This window comes from Sorex fumeus, unplaced genomic scaffold, assembly GCF_029834395.1.
Source record: "Sorex fumeus unplaced genomic scaffold, SorFum_2.1 ptg000007l, whole genome shotgun sequence".
NCBI lineage: Eukaryota > Metazoa > Chordata > Mammalia > Eulipotyphla > Soricidae > Sorex > Sorex fumeus.
In genome coordinates, this window is record NW_026606064.1 from 49,247,199 (window position 1) to 49,259,831 (window position 12,633).

The 12,633-nt window shown below is 41.7% G+C and overlaps 1 protein-coding gene across 1 annotated transcript; it reads right to left on the minus strand.

Annotated features, from left to right (window-relative positions):
- Positions 1–959: 959 nt before the first annotated feature.
- On the minus strand, positions 960–8,140 carry SRP9 (signal recognition particle 9). Its single transcript, XM_056133069.1, has 3 exons — positions 7,941–8,140; positions 4,198–4,266; positions 960–1,903 (listed from the first exon to the last, which is right to left on the minus strand). The coding sequence occupies exons 1-3, from the start codon at positions 8,010–8,012 to the stop codon at positions 1,784–1,786; spliced, it is 261 nt and encodes an 86-aa protein (XP_055989044.1). The 5' UTR covers positions 8,013–8,140; the 3' UTR covers positions 960–1,783.
- Between the last annotated feature and the right edge of the window lie 4,493 nt (positions 8,141–12,633).

Here is a 12,633-nt window from a genome sequence, read left to right on the forward strand (position 1 = left end):
AAGGGGAAATGTGGACAACAGGGAACAGGGGATGTGGACAGGGACAGGACTTTTTTTTTTTTAACAGAGAAAGGGCTGGATTTTTTTGGGGGGGTTGGTCTTTCCTTCTCTCTTTCCTTTTTTTAAAAAAAAATTTTTTTTTTTATTAGTGAGACACCATGAGGTACAATTGTAGACTTACAAATTTTTGTGCTTGGGTTTCAATTATACAATGATCAAATACCCATCCCTCCACCAGTGCCCATTTCCTACCACCACGGATCCCACTATCCCTCCCATCCCCCACCCCCCCATTCCACCCTGCCTCTGTGGCAGGGCATTCCCTTTTGTTCTTTCTCTCTCTCTCTCTCTCCTTTTGGGTGTTTTGGTTTGCAAAAGAGGCAATGGGTAGCAATCATGTTTGGTCTATAGTCTACTTTCAGCATGCTTCTCCCATCCTGGGAGGATCCTCCCAACACCCTTTATTTGGTGCTCCCTTCTCTATCTGAGCTCCCTTTTCCCATAGCATGTGTGGCTGGCCTCCAAGCCATGGAGCAAAATTCCTGTTACTAATCTCGGCCATTCTTGGGTGTTAAGTCTCCTATTTTGTTATTTTATGTTCCCCAGGTGAGGGACAGGAGTCTGAAACATGATCTGAGGTTATTTAAGAAGACTTTGTCATCAACATACACTAAGGTATCTGAAAAGTCACACATGCACAAAATATAAAACTTACACTATTTAGAATAACTGTATACTACATATCACTCACCGAAGGATGATTATTGAGAAACTAAAAACTTCAAGAGAAATTTATTTATATAACATTTTATTTACTGACCTCTCTGACAAGTAAGTCATCTGGGTAAATGAAACTTTTCATGTCAAAACATTGCCTAATACAAGTTCCTAATAAAAAATATTTTAATGTAAGAATCAACATGTAAATATGACATTTAGGTAGTGAAATTCAGGTAACGAACGGGAGAAAAATATAGTTTAATGGAAAACATAACATTGTCAGCCATGCTTAACCCCGGGGTTAAGTACAGAAAGGAGGGATCAGAGGTATGCAAAGGTCAAACAGTTCAAATGATCCTGAGCCCTTCTGAGACACCATAGACAAGACATATATGGCAAATATTTCTATAATATTTTGTCTTCGGTCCATCAGCGAATCATTCTTTTCATGCATTTAAAATGACTACAGCTGTTTTTGAGGACTGAAAACTGATTCCAAGTAAGTCTGCTCAACAAATCCCTCATATTAAAAAATATAGTTTAAATTTGAAAGGTTTAACGCATACTTGTCTTCATAATTTTTATAGAGGTCACACCACTATATGCAGCTGTTGTGTGGTTAATTTCAGTCAACTGTTTTATATTTGTTGGTCATCATCTGTATAAATTTTTTGCTTTCAAAAATATTAATTCAGCCAAAAAAAATTAAATTCTCTAATACAGATAGAACTGGCTTTTCCTGATACCCAATTTTCAAATTACTAATACAAATCTACCAGAGAAACAGTTATAATTTTGCCCAACATTAAGTAATCAACAATAAGCTTCCAAGATACATGCTTTTCTTATTCTAGTTCCAAAAATAAATAAAGGTTTTCTTGCTGAAAGCATTTACATTCTTAGCTCTCTAAAGTAAACATTTTTTTAAAAGGCCTCCCAAAAGCTATTTCTAGGCTTTTGAATAGCTCACTTAGTTACATAAAGTATTTTCTGTCCCAGCACTTTCTCAAATTCAAAAAGATATTTATTTCCTAAGAACATGGCAGTCTTCATTTCAAACCGTTCAGTCCGTTTCCATGGCAACACTGCGGGATTCCTTGGCTACCATAAGCCTCATTAGTTGACTGTGGAATTTCTCAATCTTCTTTACATCTTGAGCTTGGTCTGTTCTATACACCAAACACTGTCAGAAATGTGAAAGCACACATTAACCATGAAAAACTAGATCACTGAAAATTTAGCAAACCTGTAGGTAAATGAGTCCTTCCCACTAGTGTTTTACTATGTTGCTTCTGCAGGTCACACTAAATAAATCAGGCTTAAGTTTTCAAGCCCTGGTAACCACGTTCGAGTACTCTATAGAATCTTTAAACACAATTCTTGTGAATTAAAAACTCTCAGAAATTTCTCAAAAATGACCAGTTAAGTATTACATCAAAATGCCCAGTTAAATATCCAGCTGTGGAATATTGAAAAGAATTCAAGGGTTAGTTAGAATTAGATATTTTCTCCCTGAGTGAGATTAGTTTAGAAACAATTCAGTTATATTAGAAAAAGAACAGAAATCTTAAATCCCTTATTCCTATTTGTGAAGTTGAAAAGGTGGTGACAATAATTTAAAATAAAACCAAATATAAAAAAATAAAATAAAACCAAATATACCTGTCAAATCTTGATTTTCTGAAGGTATTTACACACACACACATGTACACACACTCACACGGCATTTACAATTTTAAATCAAACTATTTCTTGCCATGTTACATTTATTGGCTATTCATGAATTTTAAACAATAGTAACTAACTGCATAGTTACAAAGAGCATTCAACTTTACTGTGCAAAACTCATCTGAATTCATTCAGCCTTTAAATTACTCACTATAAAAACTAAATCTTTATTTTTACCTAACATGATCAAAATTTGTGTAGTCACCTGAAAAGATGCCCTCGAAACCCCATCACTTAATTGTAGCGGAAGTGCTGTGAGAGAGAGAGAGCAAGAGAGGGAGGAAGAGAATGTGCTGTACAAGAATTCTCACTCAGTTTGACAGAAAAATATTTTTAGGTCCATGAAAGACAACTACAATGGTCATAAGATTAAAAACAAAACAGGGGGCTGGAGTGATAGCACAGCGGGTAGGGCGTTTGCCTTGCACGTGGCAGACTTGGGTTCAATTCCCAGCATCCCATGTGGTCTCCTGAGCACCGCCAAGAGTTAATTCCTGAGTGCATAAGCCAGGAGTAACCCCTGTGCATCGCCGTGTGACCCAAAAAGCAATAAAATAAAATAAAATTATGCATTCAAAACATTTTTTTAAAGACAAAATTTGCTGCAATGTGATGGATCTGGAGAGTACCATGTTGACTAAAATTAGTCAGAGGGAGAGAAGGCTCAGAATGATCTCTCTCCTATGTGAGATATAAAGAAACCACCAGTGTAGTGATCATAAGATCTTAAACTTGAAACATTAATAATAAAGATGGGACAAGGACGTTTGCCTTTCATGTGACCAACCCAGGCCTGATTCCTGTCATCCCATATAGTCCCCCAAGCACCTCCAAGAATAATTCCCGGGACCATATGTGGTTCTGGGGATTGAGCCTGGGTCAGCTGTGTATAAAGTAAGTGTCCTATCTGCTGTATACTATAGCTCCAGCCACAAAACTTTTACTTCTAATATCTGGTCTCTTGATTCTTTTTGCTTAAGGTCTGAAAAGAGCGATTTTTATTTTTTTTTTATTTATTTTTTTTTCTTTTTTTTATTAGTGAAAAACCATGAGGTACAGTTATAGGCTTACAAATTTTGTGCTTGGGTTTCAGTTATACAATGATCAAGTCCCCATACCTCCACCAGTGCCCGTCATCCATCCCCATGGGTCCCAGCATCCCCCCCACCCTCATTCCCCCCCCCCCCCCCCCCCCCCGGTCCCATCCTGCCTCTGTGGCAGGGTATTCCCCCTTGTTCTCTCTCTCTTCTTTTGGGTACTGTGTTTTGCAAGAGAGGCTTTGCGTGGCAATCATGTTTGGTCTATCGACTACTTTTAGCATGCTTCTCCCACCCTGGGAGGGCCCTCACAACACCCTTCATTTGGTACTCTCTTCTCTATCTGAGCTTCCTTTTCACCTAGAGCCTGTGGCTGGCCTTCCATTCATGGAGCAAAATTCCTGGTACTAATCTCAGCCATTCCTGTGTGTCACTCTCCCTTTTTGTTGCTTTATGTTCCCCAGATGAATGCAATCTTTCTGTGTCTATCCCGCTTGAAAAGAGCGATTTTTAAATTACATATTTTACATACTGCATTAATAAAGCAAGTTAAAGTACTTCCCCAAAAGCCTATAAAAGTTTGTAAAACGAGGGTCTTGATTTTGGAACAAAATGTAAAATATGCATCGTAATGGCCAATTTGCATAAATTTGACATAATTTCAAACAACTCAAATCTGAAAGTATGCAACAAAATAAAAGATTATACTTACAACTAAATCATCTGTTACTTTAATACACAAACTCCCATCAGAGTGCCTATATTTGAGAACCACACGGGCCTGAAATTAAAAAAAAAGAAAAATTAAAAAAAAAAAACCCACATATTTAGAAACAAGAAGCTGGAGACACTCCTCATAATAGTTCAGTCTAAAAATGATTTTGAGAATAGTCAAAATATCTAAAGGCATCTTTACTATAAGCATATGATTGGAATAAAGCAGGAAACAACAATTTAATTCATTCCTATTAATACATTTATTTTAAAGAAATTTTAAATAAGCTAGATATTTTATTTACAGTCACTCTGATGAGATATACACCCTATATTACTGATACTCACCCACATTTGGGGAATATCTGAGGCTCTTAAGGTGATTTGGCAAGTCTCACCAGTAACAATAAAAACTAAAGGGGACAAGTATGCTACCCCAAAAAAACCACCTTGATATAAAGGATTGTTCTGAGGGGATGAGAGAAAAAGCTCACACTTTGCACACAGGAGGCTCAAGTTCGGTCTCCAGTGCTACATGAGTCCCTGTTCACTGCCAAACCTCAAACAAGGGGCTGGAATAATAGTACAACGGGTAGGGCATTTGCCCTGCATGAGGCTGACCCAGATTTGATCCCCAGCATCCCATATGGTCCCCAGAGCACTGCCAGGAGTAATTTCTGAGTGCAGAGCCACGGAAAAACCCCTGAGCATCGATGGGTGTGACCAAAAGAACTGTTATAACTATTGACCATCTGCCCTTTCAAGGCTAAAACAGGACATAAATAAAGCTTTGTGAAGGAGACAGTGCTACAGTGCTAATTTATAGTTTCCTTCCCACAACTTAACCCCACCCACCTACCAGAAGTCCCACACTCCTCTCTATTTTGTTTTGTGCCACACTCATGGTGCTAAGCATTTACTCTTGACTCTGTGCTTAAGGATCACTCCTGATGGGCCCTGGGGATCAAATGAGGTGTTAGGGATCTAAGCCAGGTCAGCCACATGCAAGCCAAGTACCTTAGCCCTGTACTCTCTCCAGAGCAGCTCCCCACAGACCCTTTTATGCAGCCTCTTTCCTGCATAAGATAACCCTTTGTCTGTTATTGAAGGGTCCATACCCAGCAGTGCTCAGGTCTGTTCCCTGAGCGATCCCTGAGCACAGAGCCAGGAGTAAGTCCTGAGCACTCCGGGTATGGCCCCAAGACTGAAAAAAGCAGTACTCAGGGCTCCGTCCATGCTCAGGAATCACTCTGGAGGGCAGGGATACCATATGTGATGCAGGAGGCTGAACCCTGGTCAGCTGCATGGAAATAAGTACTCTACCTGTACTAATCTCTGCCCACTAATCACCCCTTGGTAAGAAGGTCCTAACTTGAGCCCCCTTGGAAACACAATTCTTTGGGAATTGTCAAGTTTGGGCATATGATTGCTTTCTAAATTCCTCCTGCTGATTTGTCTTCTGTCGGGTTAATTTGCAGGGAATCAGATATATACTCTTGCATTAAAGGAGGCTTTTCCCACTTTCCAGTAGCAACACACCTGCCATAGAGAAATGAAAGGAAAAGCAAAGAAAAAACAGCTAGTTAAGTCCAGATCCTTTCCTCAGGAAACAGTGATACAAAGTTGAGCACTGCCACCTTCCCCAACTTTTAGGAGGCTTGTGCAAACTCAAGCACTCAGCAAGATTATGTACTTACTATAATGGCATAAGATGCATTATTACCTAGAAGCAGAACTGTCTTGGAAGAAAGTCTTGGGGCCAGAGTAATAGTACAGCAGGGAGGGCATTTGCCTTGCATGCTGCCAACCTAGGTTCAATCCCTGGCATCCCATATTGACCCCTGAGCATGGCCAGGTGCTCCTGAGTGCACAGCTAGGAGTAACCCCTGAGCATAGCCAGGTGTGACTACCCCCGCCACAAAGAAAAGAAAATCTTCATCAACAATTTTTCCAAAAATTGGATTAAACCTTGTATTTTACTGCATGCCATGTTCAAATTTCTAGAGGTAGGCAGTCAAGAAAATGATTCAGGTAGTAGCATATTTCAATGAAAGAAACTAACTCCCAATAAACTTTACATCTTCTGAAGCAAGAAGCACTTGCCTTGCATGTGGCCGACCTGGGTTGATCCCTGGCACCCCATATGGTTCCCTGAGCCTGCCATGAGCGATCCCTGAGCGATCCCTGAGCACAGAGCCAGGAGTAAGTCCTGAGCACTCTGGGTATGGCCCACAAACTGAAAAAAGAAGATAGATGTACAGAGAACTAGATTCAAATTTTAGCTTTGAGACTAAGCAAATCACTTAATGCACCTGATTATTCACCTACCTTGTGAAGCAGTTGTAACTGTTTACAAAACACAAATATGTATGATGGAAAATGTCTGCACATAGAAGGCACCCAATAAAACTGCTAAGACAAGTGCCCACCCCCTGCAGATTTCATAAGGACACAGAAAAATTCACACACCTAGGATTTTCTCACTGGGTCAAGAGCTGAAATGTTTTCACTGTGCTAATGTTCTAGACATGTTCTGTTTACCACTATACTCTGTGATTACCATTTTCCTTTCATCTTTACTATAAAATCTGTCTCAAAACATGATTACTCTTGATATGAATTTACTTATTCTTCGCCATCTCTTAAAATATTTCTTAAATATCTGAAGGAATAATTGGAAGGATGTTTTTCAGAACTGTGATGAAAATGTTCCACAGTGTTCTCATGATAACACTGTTTGAATGAATGAAGAAACAAATGGCCCCAGGAACAAGGGAAGTCAATCAAATGGAGGAGGCAGAAGGCATGTGTTTGTCATAAGTGTTCGATTTCCAAAGCATCTGATTCATTTATTGCTACATCATTTTGCTGTAAAGAATAGAACCAAAAATATTTTGGAGTCTTATTACTTATCCAGAAACAAAGTTAGAGGATTTTTAATTAACAAGGAGTTGGTTCATTTTTTAGATATAACAGTAAAGAATAAAAAAAAAACACTGGGGGGTGGGGGAGGAGGATCAAGACCCAAATCACTGGGATTCCTTTACTTTTAATGAACTTGAGCCCCCTCCCCCTCCTCACCCCCCCCCCCCCAATCCACTTCAACATATTCTTGTGAGAACCACGAGAACACATTTCAGGGATCCAGGGACCCTCTAAAACTGTGTGCAAACATTTCAGTAGAAGTGCCATTTTGCAGAAAAAAAGCATGCAACCCTCGTTTCTGCTCACATCTGTCATATTCTCTAAACCTTGTCATGAAAAACTAAGAAGAAACACCATTCTCAGGCGTGTGGATGCCACCAAATTTTTTTTCCTCTTAAAAAAAATGTCTCAGAGGCGACAAAGAAAAAATTAACACCGTTTTATTTTACACGACGTTTCGCCCTGTCAGTACGGAAAAAAGAGAAAACTTGGCACCAGGACAAGTGAGGGGCACGAGGCTAAAGGAGCAGGGGGAGGAGCCCTGGTTTAGAGACACGTAAACCCACGAAAAGCACCAAGGGAGGTTCGGGATTGGGGGCGGAGGACTATGGAGCTGCTTCGGGCACGGAAATGACACCGATTTCCAACGATTTCAGGGCCTCAAACTATTAGGGAACTGCAGTCAGTATCCTGAGACCTGGAGGGGGCTGTCTCCGTCCATGCCCATCCTTCTCGGGTGTGGGTCTCGCTCCGGAGGCCGAGCGGATGCCAGGGAACGCTTCCGGACCCGGAGCCCCAGCCCAGCCGGCAACTCACCTTCATAGGGTCCGAGAGATAGAGCTTCTCCGCCGCGCGACTGAACTCCTCCCACGTCTGGTACTGCGGCATGGTGGTCAGCAGCAGGACAGGAGTGGGCGGCAAGGCCGGGACCCCGAAGGTACGACCCGGCCCACCTGCCTCCCTACCTCCCGCAGCCACCTACCGCTGCCAGGATTCCAGCCGCTAAAGATGGTGGCGCCTCCTCGCACCAACGCCACGTTTCATTGGATGTCCCCGACATCTCTCGCCCAATAGAAAGAAGGGTTGTTGCCAGTGGGGCGGAGCCCTGAGACTGTCGCTCTGGGCGCCAACCCAAAGCAATAGAGAGCAGGAGGACAAAGAGCGGCTGCTACAGCGCCCCCTGTAGGACTGGAGTAGAGACGGATTTCTAACCCGCTGCACTGTAGCTCGGAAAGTGCAGGTTCTTTTCACAAAGATTGAATGGCTCAGTGATGAGAACTGGCGAGAAAGAACGGAGACACTAGGGTTTAGCTGTCACATCCAGTAAAGTGGGATAGACATACACATAAGATTGCAACCGAAAACTTTATGCGATCGTTAATGTCGGGTCAGTTGAGCACAAGGGGAAAATAGTCACTTGTGATCACAATAGACAAAAATAATGACAGCACAAGTAAAACCTTTATAAATATATCATGTTCAACAGATCGATCAGAACGACAGAAGATCAGGGCCCATTTTATTTATTTATGTTTATCTATTTATTTATTTACTTTTTGGGTCACACCCTGAGATGTTCAGGGGTTACTCCTGGCTCTGCACTCAGGAATCACTTCTGGCGGTGCTTGGGGACCATATGGGTTGCTGGGAATCGAACCAGGGTCAGTCACGTGCAAGGCAAAGCTGTGTTATTGCTTCAGCCCCTAATTATTTTTATTGAATCAAGTGTCACCATGAGATACAGTTACAAAACTTTAGTGATTGAGTTTCAGTCATACAATGTTCCAACATCCAACCCTCCACTAGTGTGTATTTCCTACCATCAATTTCCCTGGAAGCCTCCTGCCACCCCTCCAACCCCCCATCCTACCTCTGTGTACTTTTTTAGGGTGATTTTTCCCCCATTGATCTTGTTTTGGAGTCACACTTGGCAGTGCTCAGGGGCTACTCCCAGTGGGCTACTCTCAGGGGACTATGCAGTGGGACCAAGCCAGGCCTCCTGCATGAAAAGTATGAACCATCTTCCTTGCCCTAACGAGTGTTATTTTTCTCTTTGTTTTGCTTTTGGACCACTCCAGTGGTGCTCAGTGGTTACTCCTGGGTCTGTTCTGTGCTCAGGGATCACACCTGGCAGGCTCAGGGAACTGTATGGGTGTAGGGGATTGAACCTAAATCGGCCGCATGAAAGGCAAGAGCCCTACCCACTGCACTATCGCTCCAACCCGAAGGGTGTTATTATTTTTTTTTAAAGATAGAATGTCTAAGTTCTCTTTACAACTGTCAGAGAAGAAATCAGAGGGGATGAAGAGAAGTTTCTTCACTAGTGTTATGGCTGCAGTGTGCAGGAAGCAGTAGGAATTTAGCAAGTTCTGAAACCATGGATGGTGTGTTTTGGCAGATTTCCATTGTGGCAGGTGTTCTAACCATGGTTATGTTGAACAGTAATTGCTTTGGCTATGGTTTGTCCTAGTGTGATGGCTGCATTGTGAGGGCAGGCTTTGGGATGTATGAGGTCATGAACGCTGTGGACAGGCTGATATTGGACGACATGTCATTCATTTGAGAATCATATCTTGGTGGAGAGTAGATGGAGGTTTGACTGCACAGGTGAGAGAGTAATGGATGGGGCGTGTAAGCAGAAATTCAACTGTAGTGGAGGATAGAGCCATGTGATGAGTGTACAGGAAGGGATCAGACATAATGGATCATACATAGAACAAATGCTGGGTCCTTCACGAGAGATGTGACTGTAGTGGGAGAAAGAGTCATGGTTGAGGTGTGCAGGAAAGGTGTGACTAGCAGTTAATATAGAAATGATAGCGTTTGTAGACAGAGGTCAGAATGTGAGATAGCAGCTGGGGTGCATGCTTTTCATAGGACGGGGGTGCTGGGTTCCATTCCTGGTATCCCATGGTCCACTGAGCACCCTTGGGAGTGGCCCTGGGCATCACCAGGTGTGGTCCCAATTGTTGAGGCAGGGAGAAGTCTGGTAAAGTGACTAAAAGCCAGAGAAGGAGGAAGCAAGGTCTTAGGGAAGCAAAAAAAAAAAAAAAAAAAAAAAAAAGGAGGGTCAAAGGCCCAGTTGAATGAAAACTGGAGAGGAGTCACAAGTGTCTTTGAGGTGGTGGGGAAGGAGGAAAAAGTGGATCAGTTTATATATCCATACCCCAAATTATGCATTCTTTGAATAGTTTTATAATAGTAATTGTTTATTACTATATTCTTGCCTACTATGCGTCACCCCAAGATATATGACACAAACACACATATGTAATACTTATAAGTTAAAATACTTTGTAATTTGTAAGTACTTACAAATTAAATCGTATTTAATTCCCAAATAGGAGATGTGGAGCATGTGACTGACAGCAGTGAAGTTCAAATTTGCATGGTGGCAGACTTTAAAAATAAAAATCACCTCTGGTTAACTCAGGTCTAGAACTTTTTCTGCTTTCATCAATTGCTTTACAAAAGTAAAGACATTAAACCAATATATAAAGGTCAGTCCCTATACCCTTTTTAAAAGATATAAGAAATAGCACATATTCTAAGAAAATCCAAGTAAAGGTCAGATGCGTGACTTTCCTGTTTTTCTGATGAATTCATTCCAGGTGTGCTTTTTTTATTTTTCAGATTCTGGAAAGACCGAAATGAATACAAAAGAAAAAATACTCAATTTGTGGTGGGAATTTTCTTTGATTTTGCTAAATATAAGCCATGCACCATTTAATTTTGTTTCATGTTTGGATATTCAATTCAACTGAGCTTTTCCTCACAGTGACAATTCTCTACTCCCCATTATCATGTCAATCGATTCTTTATTACATATCTCCCAGTACTATTGTTCCTTTGAAATATGAGTCTAAGACAGATTCCAATATACTCATGTGGTAGAAATAAACCATTTGTTTTTAAATGCAAAAAAAAAGAGGGAAAAAAAGTGAGTTAGTAGACACAGAGCAAGAAAGTCCCTTTTCTTAGTCACACAGAGGTAAGGCCATCTTTCAAGATAGCCAGGGTAGGTTTGGAGCCCTGAAGGACGTTTTGGAAGTAAAACCATCTGAGAAAGGAGTGAGGAAGCAAAACTGAAACTCAAGAAGAGTCTGTCAAGCAGAACTGCAAACCTGACTGAAATTGGTGACCAGGTTCTGGGAATAACACCAGTTCCTACATTTTTGGGCCTGTTCTTCAATATCATCCAAAGCTTGGGTCTTGTAATGGAAAAGTCAGAGAGCCGGGATTTGGCAGAAGGACGAAGGCCAGAAATGTGGACAAAAGTGAAAAATAGAATGTTGAAGTGATAAATCCTGGAACCAGGCTAGGTAGGCAGGTGAAAGGGCAGGGGTTAAAGACTGACTCTCAAAGAAATCTGGAGATAATATAAGAGGGAAGCAGAGTTAAAGTTATGGGTAGAGTAGATTTGGGGACTTAACATTTCAGAGAAGCAATAGTTTCTGGTGAGGATGAATTGTTTTCACAAGTACTCAAGGCAGGGGCTAGAGAGACAGTACAGGCACTTGACTTGCCCGTGGCTTCTTCTGCTCAGCTTCTGTACCACAAATGGTTCCCTGAGTATCAGTAGTGGTTACTCCTGAGCGTAACAGTCCCTGAATACTATACTAGGTATGTTATAATCCTCCTCCCAAATAAACAAAGTAAAGAAGGAAAGAAAGCAGTAAGAGTTATGGTAATACCAACATTGCCTTCTGCCATCATGAGGAACATAGAGGCAATTCAGCAAACACATATCAGAGAGCTCTAGTAGGCCTTGGAGCGCTGACAACGAGCAAGACAGATATGTGGCCTGACCTGCAGAACTCCCAGATTAGCAGGAAGGGGGGCAGTAAATAAGAGACTTTCAGGTCCAGGGAGCTAGCTCGAGGGGTAGAGCTTAGCATGTGTGAGGCCCTGAGTTTGATCCCTGGTCCTAGATACCTTGCTCCCAGATCTGCCTCATGTAACCCTGGTGTCCTCTGAACAAAGAACCCTGAGGCTCATACCTGCAGGCTGTATCTTGGGAGGTTATTAAGTTATTTTTCTGTGATGTACATAGTGCAGTCTCTGCAACCAATACACGTGAGACCCATGTAGTGTTATAAATCAATGTTATTTCATTAAAAAATCTGTCACTGTCACTGTCCTCCCATTGTTCATCAATTTGCTCGAGCAGGTCCAGTAACATCTCCATTGTGACAATTGTTACTGTGTTTGGCATATCGAATACGTCACGGGGAGCTTGCCAGGCTTTGCCATGCGGGCAAGATACTCTTGGTAGCTTGCCTGGCTCTACGAGAGGGGCAGAGGAATTGAACTTGGGTCGGCCATGTTGGCCGCTTGCAAGGCAAACGCCCTACCTGCTGTACTATCGTGCTATCGCTCCAGCCCATTAAAGAATAACCATTCAAAAAAATGGTTATTCTTTCCAGCTGTGGAGAAATGACTTCTGAAAGCCTTCTGAGTACATTGTTTACAAATTTCTTGTACACACAGTGGCGGAAGGAAAAATTCC

Coding starts and splice junctions, on each gene's coding strand:
- SRP9 (XM_056133069.1), bottom strand. CDS start 8,012: ATGCCGCAGTACCAGACGTGGGAGGAGTTCAGTCGCGCGGCGGAGAAG. Junction 4,267..7,940: donor ATCTCTCGGACCCTATGAAG/GTGAGTTGCCGG, acceptor TTTTAATTTCAG/GCCCGTGTGGTTCTCAAATA. Junction 1,904..4,197: donor AAGTAACAGATGATTTAGTT/GTAAGTATAATC, acceptor CATTTCTGACAG/TGTTTGGTGTATAGAACAGA.